At 43.9% G+C, this 23,423-nt stretch overlaps 1 protein-coding gene across 1 annotated transcript in view; it reads right to left on the reverse strand.

Annotated features, from left to right (window-relative positions):
* Positions 1-23,423, reverse strand: part of LOC115088252 (E3 ubiquitin-protein ligase RNF19A-like) — a 96,481-nt gene that overhangs the window by 38,301 nt on the left and 34,757 nt on the right. Inside the window, exons 3-5 of the mRNA XM_029596347.1 lie at positions 22,236-22,441; positions 19,300-19,450; positions 1,541-1,703 (exon numbers count right to left, since the gene is read on the reverse strand). Of these exons, the coding sequence (XP_029452207.1) occupies positions 1,541-1,703; positions 19,300-19,450; positions 22,236-22,441 (520 nt within the window). The remainder of the gene's footprint in view (positions 1-1,540; positions 1,704-19,299; positions 19,451-22,235; positions 22,442-23,423) is intronic.

Consider the following 23,423-nt stretch of genomic DNA (forward strand, 5'->3'; position numbering starts at 1 on the left):
AACTCTGGTGGGACTGAGGGGGGGGATAAATAATTACCTGCCAAAATTAAAAGGAGATTTTGATGACCTCAAACGTTTAGGTGTCAAGCCCAAGGGCAGTGGTGTTTCCCTGTTCAAGTTAGCCCCCCTTAAAGGTGCAGGGGATCATGGATCGGCAGACCCTTTAACTCCTGCACCTTTAAGGGACTGTTTCTGATGGGACATGATCTACTGCCAGGTATGGGGCCTAGGTCCAAGGCCCACCTGTGGCTACGCCTCTGCTTTGATCTGACTCAGCATGACAAATCTTATGTTCATATGAAAAATAAACAGGAGACACAAAAAGAGACGAAGACTCATGAAGCTCATCTCCTTGGGAGAAGGGAGAATGGCAAGTGGAAAGCAAAAGCGATGGAATGCTTCATGTCAGAGATCCTCTTTAGCTCTGATCTGCAGTCAGATACTGATTCATAAGGCTGCCCAGAAAGTTCAGCTGAAGGTTAGAGAAACCCTCCCGATGTCCCATTCCAGGCCTCCACACTACAATACAGTGAGGCAGATGAGGTTCCAGCTGTGCTTCAGCACATGACACAAAAGGGATTTGAATTAGCACAAGTCTGAAACTCATCTTATGGGAACTCCAGATGTGTGTGTTACATATAGTGTGTGTGTGTGTGTGTGTGTGTGTGTATTTGTCTCTTGTAGTTCCTCTGGGGGAAGGGGTGGTGGGGAGATGGGGGCAACGGGGTGTGTATTGTGGGGGTGGTGTGTGGGTGTGTGTGTGTTTCTTGTCCTCCCTCTCTCCCTTTTTCAATCTACACACCCCAGTCTTCTTCCTACCCTCCAGCTTCAACCCCTCCCCCACAGTTGTTCTGCTTCTCCTTTCAGCCTACATCCTCCACTGATCCCCTCCGTCCACCTTCTCCTTCCCCCTCTTCATCTTTTTCCTTCCCTCCAGCCTACCTGTGACTCTCATTAGCCTTGGCTGGGCTGCCTACTGTCCTTGCCAGGACCCCACTGCTGTAGCAGAGGCTCTTCTGCTGTTGGCCTAGGCACTGACACACCAGTGGCAGCTCAAGGCTGACTGCCATGTTGTAGTGCACTCATGGTTTCACTTTGTCTGCTGGCCTGCTGCTTGTGACATCAGTGCCATGGACGGACAAAGTGAACTCATAAACACTTTTTATGATATATAATGGGCTAAATAGAAACCTCATTCAGCACTGGAATTTGCGCCACTTGCTTTTATATTCTTGTTCCTTTGCTTTGAAGTGTTCTAGCGTGTGCTGCTGGTTTTAAGACAGAATTTCATCACAAAATAAATGCCCTGCAGGGAGCAGGTACCTGAAACAGAAAAAGGAGGGGAGGGGAGAGGCAGAAAGATCAAAGAGGAGAAAGGGTGAAATCAGAGGAGGAGAAAGATGGCGATACAGTGGGTTCTGAGTTTCTAAGCTGGAACAAGAAGGAAGAAGAGAAGTTGAGGGATAGAACAAAAGCTGAACTATGTGGTTCCTCTCTTCTATTGTCATTCCTGGTATCTGATTAGTTGAGTAAGTTTTACCTTTCTCCCCATATAGACTGGGATCCCGATGACAATAACTGGGACGGCAATGCCAGCAACAAGGGAAATAACCAGCGGGGCCCCAAGCAGCATGCCAACCTGCCAGAGAATCTTCCGTGTCCGTGACCATGGCTTCTTTCCCCAGAACGTGCAGCCAGAGGGACTGTAACACACACAAAGCGTGCCTTTAGTCACAGCCTGTTGGAACATACGCGCTTCCTCTCTTCAGAAGGGCCTGGAACAGCATCCCCAGCCTTGGCCAACCAAGGGGACGGGAGATCCAACTTGGGACTTGGACCCAGGTCCAGCCACGAAGCAGTGCATGCCCTGCCACTGAGCCGCTGGGCCCTGTGTGTGTTGAACCACAGTTTAAAAACATATAGACATGCAGAGGGGCTGGAACATGCAAAGCATACTTCAGATCACAGCCTTACAGAGAGACCATCTCACACACTACATGATGAGTGTACACTGAGACACATCAGACAAATATCTACCTACTGTTCAGTAGCGTATTCTGCACACAGTCACGCGGGGTGTACTGTTGTGGTCAAGATTACGCACGGAAGTCTACGTCTGTCCAATCAGAACGTTTTCTTCTTCCCTCTCTCATCATCCTGTGAATTTGCAGGCACTGCTTTACCTTGATTATATTCTGTTATCTCTGCTAATGATGTTACTTCCTAATGCCTTCCCTTCCAGTGGACTTGGCACAGGGTTGTATATTTGGATAGATCAATAAGTTTATATCTAAATTAGAATTGCGGGGCGGGGGAGCTTGTCCCAGTAGTTTCTTCCTGCTCCTTTGGTCTCGCACTCTTTCAGAACCGGGCTCTGGATCGTGGTGCCGTAAGCCCTTATTCACAGCCACTTGGGGATTTTCTTTACCCTTACTTTATACCTCTCCTACCTTAGTTTGGTCACTGCAGCAACAGTTCTTTGGCAGGCCCTAAATCTGGTCACTATACAAAAAAAGGTCCAGAGATCATCATTTTCCCACCAGAACTATAATATTAAATATAAGAACCGCTTTCTGTTCCATCACTCTCCCAAAAACATGAACAAAACCATCAAAATTATAGAGAGTTACAGATGAAGCAGATAAAACCCAGGTGAAAAAAAAAATATATTCATAAACCCATCAACCTTCAACACAGAAGTATGAGGTTGGTGGAATTCTAATCATCACAAACAAAAAACATTGTGAAAAATGTCTTTTGTATTAAATTATCCAAATATAGCAAATAACACCTATGGTTGGAAGGCTTGTTGCTCCTGCTTACATGTCTCAGTGACAATTAGACACAGTTCCAATATAACGATTTAAATCAACTCTTTAATAAACTGTTTTTATGCCTCACGCCAAATACAAAATTGTGTTCCCGTATTCCACTTCAAGTGCAAAAGTGTCCATTGCTTAAAAGAATGTGTGCATTCAATTCTTCAACACTCCCACTGACTTATTGTTAGAATTCCACTAACCTATTTGCTTCCCTATAGTTTTGATGTTTTGGAGTCATCCTTGAGTGATGATTACACTTCCCTCCCCATGCTTGGGCAGTAAATGGTGGCTCCGTATCCTCCCGACCCCCTTCCCCTCTGGTCCTGGCTGACTCGGGGAGCAGATGACTCGCCTTGGGACTGTCCACATGGCAGTGCGCAGCATTGCTCCTGAGCTGCCAGACTGGCCTTTGAATTTTACACTGTGAGGAGGGTTATGTCCTTACATTAAGACTGGCACCCTTGAAATGAAGCTGAGTTGCATGGCCAGTGTACACACATTAATTCTGAAGACGTCAGTTCTACTCATTGGTATCTTGCACCATTTGAATACATTTGGTGTGTCGATTTCTTTTATTATCTCCAATTACTTTATTTTTCACCCTCCGCCCATTACCCTTATTGGTTAGGCCCAGGTCGTTAGGAAATTTTCGGTGGCCTCAGAGTGCAGTCTGAGGTGCATCCTCAGTGCCACTGGGTACTTATAGGAACCATTAGCCGCATCTGTTTTCCCTCTCTCTCTGGGCCTAAGTGCACCACTTTTGTGCTATTTTTTGTGTAGCATTGTCCATCTATATTCCTTTCTTAATACTGTTACAACTACAAATGTCAGCTCATCCCAAAGCTAAAACACTTTCAGATATGAACAATTCTGCTTACCCTAGTTTTCTGTGAGATGATGTATCCCAGCCTGAACTAGAACATTCTTCTGCCCTAAAGGCAGCAGCTCTGCCACTCAGTCAGAATAGATGATCTTGCTGGCCACTACAGAAACTTGTTTCTTCAGTTGCAGTTGTTATCCTTGCCACTAAATCGGGATACATGATAACTTGCACTGGTTCCTGATATAGCTTGTTTCACATCTCTTCCTTTATCCTCATCTTCACTGAACATAGGCTAGTGGTTCCCAAATTTATCATGGTGACCTCCATTCCCACCTCCCCATACAGCCAATTGAGTTTATAGGATTTTCACAATGAATATATATAGCATCTACTTGGGGTAACATCTCTTTAGACAGTTATGGGCACAGACTAAGTTTCCCGCAGCAGATCAGAGGTAGATTCTGTGGCAAGAGTTGGAAAAATTGTCAGCAAAGTTTCTGAAATTCTGTAGCAAGTATTGGTCAGGACCTGAGATGGAGTCATAGAAACATAGAAACATAGAAACATAGAAATGACGGCAGAAGAAGACCAAACGGCCCATCCAGTCTGCCCAGCAAGCTTCACACATTTTTTCTCTCATACTTATCTGTTTCTTTTAGCTCTTGGTTCTATTTCCCTTCCTCCCCCACCATTAATGTAGAGAGCAGTGATGGAGCTGCATCCAAGTGAAATATCTAGCTTGATTAGTTAGGGGGTAGTAGGGGTAGTAACCGCCGCAATAAGCAAGCTACACCCATGCTTATTTGTTTTAACCCAGACTATGTTATACAGCCCTTATTGGTTGTTTTTCTTCTCCCCTGCCGTTGAAGCAGAGAGCTATGCTGGATATGCATCTAAAGTGAAGTATCAGGCACATTTGGTTTGGGGTAGTAACCGCCGTAACAAGCCAGCTACTCCCCGCTTTGTGAGTGTGAATCCTTTTTTCTTCTCCCCTGCCGTTGAAGCTATGCTGGGTATGCGTGAAGTATCAGTTTTTCTTCTCCCCTGCCGTTGGAGCAGAGAGCTATGCTGGATGTGCATCGAAAGTGAAGTATCAGGCACATTTGGTTTGGGGTAGTAACCGCCGTAACAAGCCAGCTACTCCCGGCTTTGTGAGTGCAAATCCTTTTTTCCACATTTCCTCTTGCTGTTGAAGCTTAGAGTGATGTTGGAGTCACAGTAACCATGTGTATGTTTATTGAATAAGGGTATTGTGTCCAGGCAGTAGCCATCATTCTGGCGAGTCACCCACTCTTCATTGGCGGCCTCTTGACTTTATGGATCCACAGTGTTTATCCCACGCCCCTTTGAAGTCCTTCACAGTTCTGGTCTTCACCTTCCTCCGGAAGGGCATTCCAGGCATCCACCACCCTCTCCGTGAAGAAATACTTCACAAAATCATCAGCTGAAGACAAAAGTGCCTCAAACAGCAATGCTCTTCAGCCACCACCAGCAGCAGCAGCATTAATAGTGGAAGTCGGCATGGGGGCCTGTGAGCCAGCACACACTCACAAGCCCTGCAGCGACCCTGTACTCCCATGAGATTCTGTGGTCATATGACCTGTAGTCATATGAGCTTGCAATAGCTCACTGATTCCGTGCTGACTTTCATTATTAATGCTGCTACCGCTTGCAGATTTTCTTTGAGCTTGGGAGAGGAAGGGAAGGCTGAGTGTGTCACTGCTCCTTTCTCCTCCTCTAACACTGAACATACCCTTGAGAAAAATGCGGCCCTTTTCATCACCCTGCCTTCTTTTCACACCAGCTCTCATCCATTCTTGGCCTAGGTCCTAAAGGAAAATGTTGCTGCTGACCCTGGCCAGGAAGGTGCTTGGAAGAGGGGCTATTTGAAGGGAGAGATAGGATTCAGGAGGGACTTGAGAGCTGGATCAATAGAGAGGGATTGGCTGTGGAGGGTGAGAAATGGGGGGAATGACAGAAGATCAACTGAGGGATGTATGAGAGGAGCTGGTAGTGAGGGCATCAGCTGGTGCTATGAGAGAGAAGAGTTAAAGGGGAGGGAGATAAGGCTGAGAGCTGAAAGGAATGAGGATGAGAATGAGAAGAGATGGGGAATGTGGTGAGGAGGGAATGACAGAAGATCCGATAAGGATTATTAGAAGGTCTTGGGAACAAGAGATGATCAGCTGGAGAGGATATAAAAAGGGCTGGGAGGGGGTTGAGAGAGAGGGGATGGGCTGGGGAGGTGATAGGAACTACGGATATAAGAGGGCATCAGTTGGAGTGGCACAGGTTAAGAGAGGGGATCTGCTGGGGAGGATGGAAGTTGAGCGAAAGGATCAACTGGAGAGGGTGGAGAGTGAGAGAGGGGATCAAATGGGTTGCAGGGAGGGTGAGAAGGCATGATTATTGGAATGGGACTGCATCTCTGCTAATTTGTTGCGGTCGTCTTCTGAGGGTCAAGCAAATTTTCAAGTAGTAAAATGGGATCACATTGGCTAAAAATTTGGGAAGCCCTTTTTAGGAATTTTATGGGTGAGTGATCTAAGGTTTAAGAGAGGGAGATGAAGAGTAGATCTCGGAGATGGGATGAGGTGTGTGAAAGGGGGGAGGATGGGGATGGGAAGAGAAGAAAAGATCCTGCTGAGCAGGTGAGTGGGAGAGGGGGAAGCACATAGGGAGGATGTTCTGAGATCAAAGGAAAGATGAACAAGGGAAATTTCAGGATCAGGGATCAAGAGACAGAGGAAGGATAGGAAGAAAAAAGAAGCTGAGCTGGGAGAAGAGAGAGGGAGGGGAGAAGGAAAAGGATCTGTGATCTGGGCATGTCTGGATGGGGGAGAGGGAGGTATCCCTCTCCTGGTTCTAGTACTGCTCCTCCTCACAAGCCTACATCCTCTTCCCTCCTCACCGTGGTGCGATTTCTCTCCCCATCCGAGATGCTGATCTGCCCTCCTCACCCTCTCTCTCTCTCTCCCAGCAGATTCCTTCTATACCTGAGGAATGGAGGGGCAGCAAGTGTGACACCAATGTTCAAAAAAGGCTCAAGGGGTGACCCAAGCACCATGGACCAGTGAGCCCGACATCGGTGCCAGGTAAAATGATGGAGGCTATTGGTAAGAACAAAATTGCTGGTCATATGGATAAATGTGTTTTAATGGAGAAGAGCCAGCATGGATTTAGCAAAGGGAGGTCGTGCCTTTCTAACCTATCAGAATTCTTTGAAGGTGTGAATAAGAATGTGGATAAAAGTGAGCTGATCAACAGTAATTCGATTTTCAGAAGGCATTTAAAAAAATCCCACGTGTGAATCTTCAGAAAACTAAAAAGTCCTGGGATAGGAGGCCATGTCTTACTATGGATTTGTAAAGATAGGAAACAAAAAGTAGGACTTTGTGGGCAGTTTTCCCAATGGAGAAAGATAAATAGTGGAGTGCTCTACGGATCTGTACTGAGGCCAGTGTTGTTGAACTTATTAAGTAGTGATCTGAAAAAAGGAGAAATGAGTGATCACATTTGCAGATGACATAAAAATAATCAAATGCAAAAATGCAAACAGTCCATGAGGAACTACAGAAGGACCTTGCCAGACTCAGGAACTGGGTATCTAGATGGCAAGCGAAATTTAATGTGCACAAGTGCAAAGTGATGCACATGGGGAAAAATAATCCTAACTATAAGTATTCAATGCTGGGTAATGTATTAAGAATCACTACCTAGGAAAAGGATCTTCAAGTCATTGTGGACAATTTGTTGAAATCTTGAACTCAGTGTGTGGTAGCAGTCAAAAAAGCAAATAGAATCTTAGGAATTATTCAGAAAGGAAACTGTGAATACCAGAATGCCTTTGTATAGCTCTAAGGTGCGACCAGACCTTGATTGGTATGTGCAGTTCTGGTCGCTCCATTTCAAAAAATATATAATGCAACTAGAAAAGGTATAGAGAAGAGCAACAGAAATGATAAAGGGGACCTTATGAAGCCATTAGGTCTCTTTAGCTTAGTGAAGAAAAGACTGAGAGGGGATATGATAAAGGTTTATAAAATCATAAGTGGGTTGGAACAGATAAATAGGGACAGTTATTTACCCTTTCAAATAGTATTAGGACTAGGGACAATCCATGAAACTACTAGGTAGCAGATTTAAAACAAATTGGAGAAAGTATTTTTTCACTCAATGTAAAATTAAGCTGTGGAATTTGTTGCCAGAGGATGTAGTCAGTTCATCTAATATAGCTGACTTTAAAAGAGGTTTGGACAAGTTCCTGGAGGAAAAGATCTTAAACAATTATTAGCCAAGTGGACTCTGTGAAACCCACCACTTATCCCTAGGAATCAGCAACAAGGAATTGTATCTGCTCTTTGGGATCTGTTGAGTACTTCCTAATGGCCTAAATTCACCACTGTCAGAGGCAGGATGCTGGGCTTCATGAACTTTTAGTCTTATCCAGCATGACATATCTTATATTCTTATTCACCCAGTCAATTCTCCAGCCCCGTTTTCATTCCCTCCACCAAGACAATTCCCTCGCACCCCCTAAGCTAATTCCCTCACACATCCTTGCCTCCACCAGGTCCTCTTACTCCTTCCCCTGCTGATCCCCCCTCCCTCAGACTCAGTTACTCTCACTACCAAACCTTATTCATCTTCCCCCATGCTGATCATGCCTCCAAGAGGAGGAGGAGAAGAATGGTGGTGCCTTAGGCCATGTCCTCCTCCTCTGCCGCCTGGATCTCGTATGTTGCGCTTTGACTAGCACTGTTCAATGCACCAATTGAGCCCCAACCAGCAGAGGAGGACAATGTGGCCTGAGACATCTTGGCTATCCTTCTCTTCTTGCCATTTACAGGCCCAACTCCAATTTCCCAACAATGGGGAAAGCTTTGGAGAAGATAGTCTTGAGCCAGCTAAAAGACTTTCTAGAGGAACATAGTATTTTGGACTGAAATCAATGTGGTTTCCCTAGTCATCACAGTACTGAGAGACTTTTAGTATCTGTCACTCATTTTATGTCACGCCAGCTACAAAAAGGTGGAGCTGTTTTCTGGTCTTTCTTGATATTTCCATGGCCTTTGATAGCCTTGACTATTGCATTCTTCTGGACATACTGTCCTCTATAAGAGTTGGAGATAGAGTGGGCAAGTGGTTTAGATCCTTTCTAGCAAATCAACAGCATCAGCTTAGAATAGGTCAGCAGCAAGCCACTTGGAAAACAGCTACCTCAGAAGTTCTGTCTTTATCTGCCTTCTTCTCACTATTCAATATTTACCTTCTTCCACTCTGCGCTATTTTGGATCTCTTTGCTATAAACTTTAAAATATATATAGATGACATCCTGTTACTGTTTTCAGTGGGTGATAGCTTAGATTCTGCAATTGACACTCTCCAGAGCTGCTTGCAGACAATCAATAGATGGTCGGGGCATAATAAGCTGTTTCTTAATCCAGTGGTTCCAAAATCTGTCCTGGAGGACCCTCAGCCAGTTGGGTTTGCAAGATATCCACAATGAATATGCATGAGATAAATTTGCATGCACTGCCTCCATACCATAGACATTTTATTTCATGCAAATTCATTGTGGATATCATGCAAACCCAACTGGCTGGGGGTCTTTTAGGACAGGTTTGGGAACCACTGTCTTTATCTAAAACTGAACCTATTTGGGTGGATTGGTTGCCAATACTTGATATCTTGTCGTCTTTGCAGATTGAGGGGGATTTCCCTCCCTTTTTACACATCTATAAGGGACTTGAGGTTTTTAATTGTTTTGTAGTTATTCTTTAAACCACATCCGAGCGCTATCTTTTGAGCAATTTTTTTTTTACAAATTTAGACCCTGATTTACTAAGCTTTTTTCCTATAGACCCAGAATGAGAAAAAGCCCTTAGTAAATCAGATTAATAAGGCCTTTAAGATACATCTTGACAAGTGTTGACTTTCATTCAGTCATACATTCGTTTGTATGACTGGATGGAATAAATGATAGCTTTATGGAGCAATTGGTTCAGGAACCGACGAGAGAGAGAGCAATTTTAGATCTAATTCTCAGTGGAGAACAGGATTTGATGAGAGAGGTAACAGTGGTGGGGCCGCTTGGCAATAGTGATCATAATATGTTCTAGGGATGTGAATCGTTTTCCATATCGTCTTAACGATAGAAATCGTGTGGCAGGGCAAGAAAATCGTCTTAGGCACGATTTTTTAGTTAAAAAATCGTTAAAAATCGTTTTTTTCCGATTAGTGCGCACTAACTGGGAGTTAGTGCGCACTAACTGAAAATGATACAATTTGACACTTTTCAGGTCAGTTAAGGTCAGTTTAGGAATGAATATGTATTCCTATTGGCTGCCCTCTTATTTATTCATGTTACCAAGTTTCCTACTGACAGTATATGGGGGATGGGAAATGGAAACAGTTGGTAGCTTGACAAAACAAGTAATGTGATCAGTCAATGTGACTAGAACTTGTGCCCTAACCCTGATACCAGGGGTATTGTGATCTTCCTGCACACAGTGCCCTATCCCTATTAATACCAGGAGTGTTGTGATCTTCCTGCACACAGTGCCCTATCCCTAATACCAGGGGTGTTGTGATCTTCCTGCACACAGTGCCCTATTCCTGATACTGGGGGTGTTGTGATCTTCCTGCACACAGTGCCCTATTCCTGATACTGGGGGTGTTGTGATCTTCCTGCACACAGTGCCCTATTCCTGATACCGGGGGTGTTGTGATCTTCTTGCACACATCCCGATATCAGGGATAGGGCACTGCGTGCAGGAAGATCACAACACTCCTGGTATTAATAGGGATAGGGCACTGCATGCAGGAAGATCACAACACTCCTGGTATTAATAGGGATAGGGCACTGCATGCAGGAAGATCACAACACCCCTGGTATCAGGGATAGGGCACTGTGTGCAGGAAGATCACAATACCCCGGAGGAGTGAGGGTCAGGCAGCTCCCCCCTGTCTGTGAAGCCAGCCTCTCACTAGTAATGCAGGGAGGGAGCTGTCTCAGACTGGTATCAGGGTTAGGGCACTGTGTGCAGGAAGATCACAACACTCCTGGTATTAATAGGGATAGGGCACTGTAAGAGATGACTGTAGTAGATTGAATAAAGATCTGATGTTTCTGCTCTCCTCACACCAAACAAAAACAACACACAAGCAGAGAAGCCCTTCTTACAAAGCTGAGCTAGTGAGTTAAGTAGGAGGAAAAGTAAACATACTGGTGCCAGTGTGGCTACTTAAAAAATACACTTACCAACAATCAATTACATATATTTGAACTGTGTACAGTTCCAGCCAGGACCACCTTTCTAAAATGCACAGTGATTGGCAAATTCAACATGCACTAGCATTTCAGGTGCCTGCTAACAAAAATAATAAACAAACAAGTTCTAGTCATGTGAGTGCTGATCATTACATTACTTTTTTTGTCAAGCTTCCAACTGTTTCCATTTCACATCCCCCCAACCATATTGGTAACATCAATAGATAAGAGCACAGCCAGCCAATAGGAATACATACATACATATTCATTCCTAAGTGACCTTTACTGACCTGGGAAGTGTGAACACTTTGTTTCATTTTCTGTTGGTGTTCGTTAGTTTCCAGTTCCATTTCCCATCCCCCCAACCATCACCTCAGTGGTAACCTTGGTAATATCAATAGATAAGAGGGCAGCCAGCCAATAGGAACACATATTCATTCCTAACTGACCTTCAGTGACCTGGAAAGTGTTTATTTGTATCATTTTCAGTTAGTGCGCACTAAATCGAGTTAGTGCGCACTAACGGGGAGTTAGTGCGCACTAACTCGAGTTAGTGCGCACTAACATGATTTAACGATTTTTAACGATAAATCGTTAGAATTTCTATTGTATCGTGTTCTATAACGATTTAAGACGATATAAACATTATCGGACGATAATTTTAATCGTTGAAAAACGATTCACATCCCTAATATGTTCAAATTTGTTTTACTGGCTGGAAGGGGGACAGTAAGCAAATCCACGGCTCTCGTGCTAAACTTTCAAAAGGGAAACTTTGATAAAATGAGAAAAATATTTAGAAAAAAACTGAAAGGAGCAGCTACAAAAGTAAAAAGTGTGTAAGAGGCGTGGTCATTGTTAAAAAATACCATCCTAGAAGCACAATCCAGATGTATTCCACACATTAAAAAAGGTGGAAAGAAGGCAAAAAGATTACCGGTATGGTTAAAAGGGGAGGTTAAAGAAGCTATTTTAGCCAAAAGATCTTCATTCAAAAATTGGAAGAAGGATCCAACAGAAGAAAATAGGATAATGCATAAACATTGGCAAGTTAAATGTAAGACATTGATAAGACAGGCTAAGAGAGAATTTGAAAAGACGTTGGCTGTAGAGGCAATAACTCACAGTAAAAACTTTTTAAAATATATCCGAAGCAGAAAGCCTGTGAGGGAGTCAGTTGGACCGTTAGATGATCGAGGGGTTAAAGGGGCACTTAGAGAAGATAAAGCCATCGCGGAAAGATTAAATGATTTCTTTTCTTCGGTGTTTACTGAAGAGGATGTTGGGGAGGTACCCGTACTGGAGAAGGTTTTCATGGGTAATGATTCAGATGGACTGAACCAAATCACGGTGAACCTGGAAGATGTGGTAGACCTGATTGACAAACTGAAGAGTAGTAAATCACCTGGACCGGATGGTATTCACCCCAGAGTTCTGAAAGAACTAAAAAATGAAATTTCAGACCTATTAGTAAAAATTTGTAACCTGTCATTAAAATCATCCATTGTACCTGAAGACTGGAGGATAGCTAATGTAACCCCCATATTTAAAAAGGGCTCCAGGGGTGATCCGGGAAACTACAGACCGATTAGCCTGACTTCAGTGCCAGGAAAAATAGTGGAAAGTATTCTAAACATCAAAATCACAGAAATATAGAAAGACATGGTTTAATGGAACAAAGTCAGCATGGCTTTACCCAAGGCAAGTCTTGCCTCACAAATCTGCTCCACTTTTTTGAAGGAGTTAATAAACATGTGGATAAAGGTGAACCTGTAGATGTAGTGTACTTGGATTTTCAGAAGGCATTTGATAAAGCTCCTCATGAGAGGCTTCTAGGAAAAATAAAAAGTCATGGGATAGGTGGCGATATCCTTTCGTGGATTACAAACTGGCTAAAAGACAGGAAACAAAGAGTAGGATTAAATGGATAATTTTCTCAGTGGAAGGGTGTGGGCAGTGGAGTGCTTCAGGGATCTGTATTGGGTCCCTTACTTTTCAATATATTTATAAATGATCTGGAAAGAAATAAGACAAGTGTAATCAAATTTGCAGATGATACAAAATTGTTCAGAGTAGTTAAATAACAAGCAGATTGTGATAAATTGCAGGAAGAACTTGTGAGGCTGGAAAATTGGGCATCAAAATGGCAGATGAAATTTAATGTGGACAAGTTCAAGAAGATGCATATAGGGAAAAATAACCCATGCTATAGTTACACAATGTTAGGTTCCATATTAGGTGCTACTACCCAAGAAAGAGATCTAGGCGTCATAGTGGATAACACATTGAAATCGTCTGCTTTTTTGACTGCCGCAGCACACTGAACAAACAATGTTGGGAGTTATTAGAAAGGGAATGGTGAATAAAAAGGAAAATGTAATAATGCCTCTGTATTGCTCCATGGTGAGACCGCACCTTGAATACTGTGTACAATTCTGGTCGCCGCATCTCAAAAAAGATATAATTGCGATGGAGAAGGTACAGAGAAGGGCGACCAAAATGATAAAGGGAATGGAACAGCTCCCCTATGAGGAAAGACTAAAGAGGTTAGGACTGTTCAGCTTGGAGAAGAGACGACTGAGGGGGGATATGATAGAGGTGTTTAAAATCATGAGAGGTCTAGAATGGGTAGATGTGAATCGTTTTTTTACTCTTTCGGATAATAAAAAAGACTAGGGGGCACTCCATGAAGTTAGCATGTGGCATATTTAAAACTAATCGGAGAAAGTTCTTTTTCACTCAATGCACAATTAAACTCTGGAATTTGTTGCCAGAAGATGTGGTTAGTGCAGTTAGTATAGCTGTGTTTAAAAAAGGATTGGATAAGTTCTTGGAGAAGAAGTCCATTAACGGCTATTAATCAAGTTTACTTAGGAATAGCCACTGTTATTAATTGCATCAGTAGCATGGGATCTTCTTAGTGTTGGGTAATTGCCAGGTTATTGTGGCCTGGTTTGGCCTCTGTTGGAAACAGGATGCTGGGCTTGATGGACCCTTGGTCTGACCCAGCATGGCAATTTCTTAATTTCTTATGTTCAGTTTTTAAGCCTCTCAGTGGTGAATATCCTCTTTATCTTGGAGACCGTCTTCTACCTTACAAGCCCTACCAACTATTGCATTCTGCACAAAAGTGCCTTCTGTGTTTGCCTTCCATAAAGGAGGCCCATCTTCAGGCCACTCATTGTCATGCCTTTTCTGTGGTGGGGCCATCTCTGTGGAATGACTTTGAGTTCATGGGATGAGCAACCTTAAGGATTTCTATAAAACACTGAAGGTGTAATCTGTTTCAGCAAGCTTATTAATAAGGTTGTTACTGTACTCTTCTTTTTATTTGCTTGACTTTTTAAAGCTTTTATGTAATTTACTGAAAAATATTGTTTGTGTATGCTTGTATTGTTTTGTAATTTGCTTTTTATAATTTGTTTTATGTATATATAGTATGCAATCCACTTACAATGGATATTCTAATATAAGCAATTTAAAATAAATAAATGAATAAGATTCTGCAACCATTGCTATGGCCTCTGAATCACAGGCAAACAGCGGTCCTGGCTATAGGGTTCTTTTATACTTCAGTTGTAGAATTGGATCTCAGTGGTAATTCACTGCAAAGGACAATCTCCTTTTTGTGGCTATGAGTGCAAAACCTGTTAAAGAACACCAAATTTCAATCGAATGCACTATAGGAATGGTATCAGTTTGTCTGTCTTTATTATCCATAAACTATTTACATGGCCTGCGGTTGCTTCCACAGGTACATTGTTTCAAGTTCCCAACTTCTATGTAGAGCAGTGGTCCCCAAACCTTTCAGGAAAAGTGCCACAGAGGACATTTCAAATCACTGAGCGGGACAGAGGGGGGTTTCTCTTGGATTTTGTGTCAGGGGGACTCTTATCTGGCCCCTTTGTTGATCTGAAATGCTGAGAAAGGGGGAAAGCAGAGGGAAAGGTCCCCAGGAATGTCAATAATATTTATGAAGATGGCAATTGTGCCACATGCCCAGGGACCCTGCACTTCTGCCATGAGCTGCAGGGGTGAGTATGTCTGGTGCATTCCCTTTCCCACCCCATCCTCTCCCTTCCCTTTCGCTGACTTCCTCTCGCCTCTTACCCCACTCCTTCCCTCCCACTCTTCACTTGCTCTCGTTCCATTCTTTCCCCTCCCTTCTCTCTTGTTCCCCCCTTCCTTCCAACTCATTTCCCATCCCCTTCTCTTACTCTCACTTTTCTCCTACCTCCCTTAACTTAATTTTACCTCATTCCCTGTCCTTCCCTCTTACTCTCACCCCACTCCCTCCCACCCTTCTCTTGCTCTCACACCATCCCTTTCACTTTCATCCTAATCCATCCCGCCCTTCACATGCTCTCACACATCCCTCCCTTCATTCTCACCCCACTCTCTCCCACTCTTCACTTGCTCTCACACCAACCCATTCTCCCTTCACTTTCTCTCTTCCCATCCCCCATCTCACCTTCCTTCTCCGCCTCCCTTTCATCTCCCTTTCTTTCATTCACCTCTAGCTATCCTTCTGCCGATTGATCACCCCCTGTTTGCAGTGACACAGTCCTCAGACTCCTCTCTCGCTGGCGGGGCCTGGCGGCTTCCTCACCAGTGGCTGTCTGCGGCACCACAGCCCTCCGGTTCTTGTCTCACTAGCCTTTCTGCTGCACTGCCACTGTCACCAAAGCGCCTACGGAGAAAAGAACTCCATCCTCACAGAACAAAAATAGTTCTGGGGGCTGGATCCAGCCACCATAGGGAAAAGTATGGTGGGCTGGAAAACTGAGCTCTCCGGGCCAGATCCAGCCTGCAGGCCATAGTTTGGGGACCCCTGATGTAGAACAATTGAGCTGTATTACAGAATTTAATTGGGAGCTCCACAAGTACCATACCAGCACCCATTTGCTCCTTTGCATCCTGGATTTCAAGTTAGGCCATTCTTTTCTCCTGTGGGAAGAACCCATGGTACTCGTACGTTTCAGGTATGCCTTCACTATGATACTCCTTTTATGAGTATTTCACCTGGGGGTCTTGCGTATAATCGTCCCAGAAGCATTCAGTCACTCAGAAAAAGAGCTAGGTCTCTCTCCCCTATCCTTCTCTTTCGCTACAGCAGAACTCTGTTAGCAGGCCAGTAACTCGGTGCAGCATATACAGATCGCTCCTGTCTAGATCACTGGCAGTCCCTGCACAGGGCTGATTGGGACATACCAAAGTAAACAGAAGTTAATGTGCATGAGACAAATTTGTATATACTGGGTCTCCACTGTATGCAAATTTCTCTAATGCATATTCAGTGTTGATTGCCTAAAAATCCAATTGGCCGTGAGGTCACTAGGACAGGTGTGGGAACCGCTAGCTAGGAATTGCTCTAGATTCTAATTATTTGGCTTTTAATTTATTTTTCTATGCTCAAGTCTCACAGGTACCAGCTTTATGCCATCTCAATAAATTTACAAATACCTTTCTTTTGAGGTACGGCATAGTTAGACTCCTGCCTTAGTCATACTAAGATTAAACTATACAAATATATATGAGACCACCATTAAACTACTTCAGTTCCAAATTAGTAGTAGTTGGAACTACTTCAGTTCCAAATTAGCCTTCTCATTTTAGCCACTCGCATCCTCTTTTTTAGGAAACTCACAAGCTATTTCATCCAGAGTCTGTTTCATAACAATGGGTTGCCCACAGTACTACCATATGTCAGTGGTTCTCAACCCATTTCTCAAAGATCTGCCCGGCCATTCTGGTTTTCAGGATATCCAAAATAAGTAAGTGTAAAGACACCATGGGGATCTTCACTAGCAGGTGGCTCAAGTAATAGGGCCCATTACAGAAGTCTGAGGAGAGCATACCATTTCATCCTAGCACCCCCTTCAGAGGCTGCTACAATGGAAGGCTCTTATCTCTTTGTTCAAGAGTGAGTGACTCCGGGGACCAGTGAGAGATTCTGTGCTAGAATCTGAAGGAAAAGGACCTATTTTGTTGGATCCCCCATCAAGGCCGGAGCTTCCATTAGGCAAACTAGGTAGTTGCCTAGAACGCCAAGATTTGGGGGGCAGCAAAATCCTCCCAGTGTGCAATCCAGAGGGGTGTGCTGTACCAGAGCCAATATCGTCAAAGAAGGAAGCACTGTGCTGGAGCCACTTCCATCAGTAGTTACATTGGGGGAGGAGGGATAAATAGCCAAAGGTTTACCTAGAGTTGCCAAATATGCACTGGTCCTGTCCCCTATCGCTGCTCAATGTTGGATGCAGCCCCTGTGCTGAGGAAACATAGAAAGCCACATTTTTCTGACTCACATTCCAGTGATTGGATTGTGGTAGTTCTTTGTTTTGAATATTGAGTGATATTTTGATTTCGGGAGGTTGTTTTCAATCCACTCTTTTTTTTTTTTTCAATTTTGCTTTTTGATACTTCCGAACAGATTACATTCAGATACCATGAGAATTTCCCTAACCCCCAGAAGGCTTACAATCTAAGGCCTGGATTCACCATTCTATCGCAGAATGGTGAATCCAGCGAAAACTGGGGGCAGGGGGGCGAAGGGGGGGGGGGCGGGCATGCGAAAGCTGGCAGCCTTCGCACCACCACGGTGTTTTCGCTGCCAGCTTTCGCACCCAACAGCGCCACCGTGAAAGGTGGTGCTATTGGGCGCGCTACTGGCGATGATAACGTTACTTACCTTAGCGCTGCCAGTGAAGACACCGCCGAGTCCGCCTCCTCGCCACCCCGACTCCTCCCCTCGCCACCCCAACTCCGCCCCCCAGCATGCTATCACAAGTGAAAAGGGCTTTTTCGCGTGAGGTAGAGGCTTATTGCACACGATAAGCATTTGAAAATGACCCCCTACGTTTGTAGATGAGGCAATGGAGGGTAAAGTGACTTGCTCAATATCACAAGGAGTGATAATGGGAACTGAACCCTGATTTCCCTGGTTCGTAGTCTCTAACGCCTCCACTCCCACTTCCTGCCCAAGAGAAGAACAGGGAAAGAGGAGGATTTTGCTTTCCCTGATGTGTGATTTTTGGGATCTTCCAGCCGGAAAGATCCTTTGCAATTTATGAGAAGGGAATTGGGAGTGTGAAGGAGGGCATCTGGAGTGAAAACAGGAGAGACTGGAGCCAGGAGTCTTTACCCCAGGAGAACAGGACAGAAATGAGTGGAGTTTGTGGAGTCAAGCAGTGGTCCACAGGTAGTTTTGGAAAGGGAGAGCTATAGAACAACCCATTCCACCCTGGGCATCTTATTTTCCACCTCCTTGGAAGAGAAGGAACCCTGAGACAAATACCAAGGAACACATACACAGATAACGTTTGGGACTAGAGTTTGTGACTGATCATACATGTAACTAGAAGAAAGTGTGTTTGGTGCCAATTGATTACAATAGACCAAGTCTGCCAGTAAACTTTTATTTTGGAACACCCAACCCAAGTGTCCAGTTTGGTTTGTTTGGCATAGGTGATCTTAGATTTTTGCACAATGCTCTGGACCCTGGAGGTATATCCTCCCCTCCCCCCCCCCCCCCCCCCCCCCTCAATTTGGAGAATCCATAACAGGGTTTGGAGAGACTTGGCCCTGATTAAGATCCCATCCATTGCAATCACCACTATCTCAACATATACATATGACATAAATATTTTCATGTACTGTCTCTGCGTTGCAGATATCCTGAAAACAAGACTGTCTGGGGGATTCCTAAGGCTGTTAGCTTCATTTATTTATTTCTGCTATTGATGAGGTATAAGTCTGCAGAAATATCTTTTTAGACCTAAAACAACTGGGTGAGATGCCTGGGTAAACTGGGGGAAGTGCAGGCTAAAGAACCAGAGGGGTCTGGATGACATTGAGACAGACTGGGCAAACTGGTGGACTAATTGGTAAAACTGGGATTATCCTTCATGAGTGGGTTGAGGACCACTGCTTTACATTGTCTTCACGTATTTGTTACCTATTGCACTACTATCCCAGAATCTCCTACTTCTCAGCCTAGCCAAATTTCTAAGTGATGAACTATAGCTTGGTATGTTCCACCTTATTTACCTTCTGCTGTAAAATAAGCTACTTAAGCAATAAGAATTGACATTGTGGCCTTTAATTAGTTTAATAAGCACCAACAGTGATTACTAAGAGCCCAAGCAAAAGGGAAAATTGAGTGGCTAGGGCTGCGTGACCTTATACTATGTTAGAATAAAGATCTTTTATTGCGTTATCATCTCAATGTTCTTTTGGAGTTTGGACACCTTGTACTCAGCATGGGACTGTACACCACCCACAACCTTGTGATCGTTCTACTGGTGTCTTTCTCTCTATTTTTATTTTGAACGGGGCTTGGTATATACCTGTGCCTGGTGCCATGCTTACAACATAGTTCATACCTGAGGAAATGGACGTCTGTGATCTCTTTCAGACACAACCAACAAAAGAGGCAGCCGCATACGGTGCAGTTCATTCGGTTACAGCTCCCATCTTTAACCTTCATGATGAAGGCCCCACAGCGAGGACAAACTTTAATGTCATTGACATCTACTGCTGGTGAAAAACAAGGACCCTTTATTAGTGCTCCTCAATTCTTCTTTCTTGCCCCCTTGACAAACTACACTTTCTTCAGGCCAACCTGGTGGCTCGGGGGAGGTGTGGAAGAGCTATTCATTAAGCAGAAGTGACACCTAATAGATGAATATGTCTAGGGTCTATGATTGCTGGCTTCTGGAAGGCGCCCTGGACTGGTGCATGATCCACAGCAGAGGACTGTCATTGCAATGACCGGGCTAGGTGAGTTGGGAGGAGGATATAAACACAGAGAAAATATCCCCAGGTAAATCCCAAGCTCTAAATGAGCTGGAAGCCCAAAGCAGCAGAAGGAACCCTCAGGGTCAAATGTAAAAGACGATACATACTTCCACAGAACTAGTGGCCATCCCACCCCTTCCCCAATCACATCTACACTAAGGGATGAATATTAAAAGAGTTGCTTGTGTTAAAAGGCCCATATAAGCAAGATTCTGGGCTAAGCATGAGCAACTTGTATTTTAAAAGGGGAATAAAAGGGGTGGAGTCAGGGACAGGGGCGTTCTGGGGCGGAACCAACATTTAGGTGCACAAATCCATATTTTAAATCTGGTGGCCGTAGCGCGCAGCAGGCTGTTAGCTTCGTATATATTTACTTCTGCTCTTGATGAGGTGTAATTCTGCAGAAATCTCTTTTTAGTTCTAAATCAACTGGGTGAAGGGTCTGGGTAAACTGGGGGGAGGCTGAATCTCCAGACGGGTCTGGAAGACTTTGAGAGAGACTGGGCAAAGTGGTGGACTAATTGGTAAAACTGGGATTGTCCTTCATAAGTATATTTTAAAATCCACTTAGTGTGTGCATCAAAGCCGACAAAGTCCTAAGGAAGATATATATATATGCAAACTACATTTGCTTGTCTAAGCACTTAATATTAGAAGCACACACACACACACACGCTTCACATTATTTAAATCCTACATGTGCATATAAGGGCCCCTGCATGCTTGTTTTAAAGTTACCCTCTAATAGTAGGAATAGACCTGAATGCCACTCACACTTGCTAACGGGAAAAGACATGGACTCCTTGTCCTTTCAATAAAGCAGCAAAGATGGACTGGGATTGTTAAGGGGGGGCAGTCCAATTGGGAACCTGCTCTAAGTAAGATAACATGTGTGAGAGAATAAAGAAGCAGGGCACTGAAACCTAGGGTCCGCTAGAAAAAGCTGCTGCATGAGACATTTTGAACCATATGTGGTAGAAAGGAGGGGCAGGGATTTTTTACATTCTATTGAAATCCCCTAAACTCATTTCATTCTTTTCCAGGACTGGGCAAAAAATGTAGGACTGTTCTTCCAACTGAAAGACAGTTGGCCACCCTGGCGCAGGAGAGATTGTCTGGGATTGTTAATGTGAGTGAGATGATCTTGCCCCTTAAAAATTCACATGAATCAGTGCAAAAGGCTTGCAGCTCAATCAGAACCGACCTCTGCTTGGCCATGGTGCCATGAGTCTACATTTTGCAATTGCCCAGCATTTATTCCTCTATTTTATATACCCTCAGCTTAACCCAGTCACAGTAGATGGGATCCACAAACTGCATCTCCTTCCAAAGCCTGGATAACATGGTCCCTAAATTTGGTCACCGGGTGTTGCTCTTGCACTATGACTGAGAATCCCTCCCCAACGTCCACAGCATCCCCAGCTCATCCAAGGAGCAGAAGACCTGAATTGGGAATGTAAGCCATGTCCTCCACGTGGCAGTGCACAAGGTTGACCCTGAGCCTCCTGGCTGGCCCAGCCTCATATATTCTTAATACAGGACCAGCAAGGCAACGGGAGCATGTTCTGACAGGCAGAAGATGCAATTACCAGTCAGGAGAGAGGACAGCAACGGCTCTTTCTAACATTCTCAGCTATTTATTTAAAAAGATTTAAATCCCACTCACTCTAAAGCTCCCAGATGTGAACAATAAACCTACACAAAATCATGTGACATAAACAGTTTGACATGAGAAACATAACAAATAAAAATAGAAACACCATCAAGAGATTTGATAAAATCCTTTCAAGCGATAAACTACCCAGTGGAGAAAAACATTAACAAAAAATAAGTCAACGGCGAGTTTAAACAGTCAGAAAGACAACAAAGAATTTAAATAAAAAGTGAATCCACAAGCAAGCTAACTCACATGAGCTTAATGGCATCTCTGCAATCTGTCATGATTACAAATGCTTCTCTCACGTAGTCTTATCAGTAACGTAGAATCTGCACTGCAGTATTAATAGGCATGTACATTATATACTGTGTAGTGGTTCTAGACATGATCTGCAGGGCTGGTGCTTCCATTAGGCAAACTAGGTGGTCGCTTAGAGCGCCATCATTTTGAGGGCGGCAAAATCCCACTAGCACAAGGCCCAGAGTGGTGCTTCACTAGAGCCAATATCAAAGATGGAAGCATTACCCTGAAGCCACTGCCACCAGTAGACGGGTGTGCTGTGTTGGAGATGCTGGCAGTAGGTAAGTTGGGGGAGGGTGCATGACCAGAAGTTCACTTAAGGCGCCAAATGCTTTTGCACCAGCCTTGAAGATCTACTGCATATTTTGTAATACGTATTAATTCCAGTATAGTGCTCATATAACAATTTTGTGCTCTCCAAAGAGCTGTGTCTGTCAGGGCTGCAATGCTGAAGACAGATGTGATTATTATTAATATCGGGTTGGAGTGATGCCTTTATCTCTATGTCATACCCAAGACAAGGGGCATCATTTACAAATGCTTCCCGTGTGATCTCTTACTTACCATGGCCAGGTTCTTCGCTGAGAACGAGGAGTGCGGAAGGTTCAGTCACACCGGGGGTTTTCTGAGACCATTGTCTCCATGCCTGCTCGCATGTCTCATTCGGATGCCACAGCTGCCGGCAGTGGTAACAGAACTCCGTTCCACAGCTTTTCCGACCGCAGGACAGCCGGGGACATTCGGCACAGCCATAAGCAATGACCGCATAGCTGAAGAAAGATCACAAGGGTCAGTACAGATCATTTGAAAGTTTAAAGAGGTCTTTAGTTCAGAAACATCTTACAAAAGTTATATATGTGTTTACATGAAATAAGTGTTATTATCTTATCTCGCCCTACTGTAACTCCCTTCTATGTAACTCTGTCACATCTGCCACAGGAATGCTGTACATGCATAGAGCATGCATGGCCTTATGATGGACTGGGCATGTGATGCCATTCCTGTTTCTTTCTTGGACGAAAAGCCAAGTCTTGAACTCTTAACAGAAGAGCATAAATATGATCATTTTCTGCTGATTGTCTTTTCCTTGTAGATAACTGTAGGTTCCTTTTTGTTATTTTGTCTTCTCTGTCTTATGGCTATAAACCACTCCATAACCCTGTACCTCGCTCTGAGTACTCTCTCCTAAGAGACAGAGTAATAAATCCTTGTAATAAGTAAATAAAGTCCTAGTAGAAGTTACAAGGCATGGAGTTTGCAGGGTTTCATGCCATTTTCTTTTTTTTTATTTAATTCTGTTTGAAACAATTGTAGCAAGTGCCAGAATGTATCAGGCTGAAACATTTATTTATTTTATTTATTTAACATTTTTCTATACCGAACTTCATGACAAGCTTCATATCAGGCCGGTTTACATCAAACTTAGGGGTTAACTTAACAAAAAACCATATAACAGGAAGGCCGAAGCGCAGATACAAATAACAGGGAGAAGTCTTGAGTTGGCTTTTCGTCCAAGCCTTCCCTCAAGCCTAACATCGCAACAGTTCTTTCAGTTAGCCCAATAGTCTAAATGACCGACACAGCCATTGTATAGTCATACGTTTTTCTTTCTCCAGTTTCTTCTGTCCTTTATTTCCTGGCTACCCTAGCCCCCAAGTTCATTCTCCCTGTTATTTGTATCTGCGCTTCGGCCTTCCTGTTATATGGTTTTTTGTTAAGTTAAACCCCTAAGTTTGATGTAAACCGGCCTGA

Source organism: Rhinatrema bivittatum, chromosome 3 (assembly GCF_901001135.1).
Source record: "Rhinatrema bivittatum chromosome 3, aRhiBiv1.1, whole genome shotgun sequence".
Lineage (NCBI taxonomy): Eukaryota > Metazoa > Chordata > Amphibia > Gymnophiona > Rhinatrematidae > Rhinatrema > Rhinatrema bivittatum.